Source organism: Gekko japonicus, unplaced genomic scaffold (assembly GCF_001447785.1).
Source record: "Gekko japonicus isolate JY-2015 unplaced genomic scaffold, Gekko_japonicus_V1.1 scaffold1794, whole genome shotgun sequence".
NCBI classification, from domain to species: domain Eukaryota; kingdom Metazoa; phylum Chordata; class Lepidosauria; order Squamata; family Gekkonidae; genus Gekko; species Gekko japonicus.
This window is the reverse complement of record NW_015164244.1, coordinates 362678-363331: the sequence shown is the minus strand read 5'-3', so window position 1 is coordinate 363331 and position 654 is coordinate 362678. Positions and strand designations below refer to the sequence as shown.

General features: G+C 69.0%; 1 protein-coding gene across 1 annotated transcript in view; it reads right to left on the bottom strand.

Annotated features, from left to right (window-relative positions):
• Positions 1–654, bottom strand: part of AGAP3 (ArfGAP with GTPase domain, ankyrin repeat and PH domain 3) — a 104896-nt gene that overhangs the window by 10880 nt on the left and 93362 nt on the right. Inside the window, exon 13 of the mRNA XM_015408626.1 lies at positions 457–618. Coding sequence (XP_015264112.1) covers positions 457–618 — 162 coding nt within the window. The remainder of the gene's footprint in view (positions 1–456; positions 619–654) is intronic.

Below are 654 nucleotides of genomic sequence, written 5' to 3'. Positions count from 1 at the left end.
TCCGTGGACCAGAGGCAGTGCCAAGGGGCCTCTCTTTGTCGTCGTCCCCCCCCCCGCCCCTTACTGTGGCCCTAGGGGAGCACCCCCCTCAGGTCTCCTCTGCTGGGCCACCCCAGGAGGGGCTCAGAGATGCTTTCATGCCGGGAGGGGGGGGGAGAGACCTGAGCTGCAAAAGTCCCCCACCCCCTTCCCCAGCCCATCGAGGGCCCCCTGACAAGGAGTGCGGGAGGGAGGGGTGGGCACAGCCCCCTCGTGGCCATGTGGCAGGAGGGCTCCAGGAAGCCCCCGAGGCCCGAGATGAAGCTCTCCCCTCCCGTGAAGGCTGAGCCTCCCACCCCCACCCCGCTTCTTCTCCCACCGCCTTCCTTCCAGTTGCAGAGGAGAGTCTCCCGAGGGAGAGGAGAACAAGGGGGCCAGAGGAGCACAGAGGACCTCACCCCACCCCACCCCCGGTACCTTCAGCCGCAGCACCGGCCCCCTCCGGCCGGCTGCTGCCCGTGCTCTTTTTCCGGCGATGCTTCTTCCGGTTGGCGTGGGGAGACGGCGGGGGCTCGACCTTGGGGCTGGCGCCACTGGACATGTTGGGACTGGAGGTGAGGGAGTCTGTGGGGCCGTTGGCTGGGGGGGGGGGCAAAGAGGAGACAGGGTCAGGGC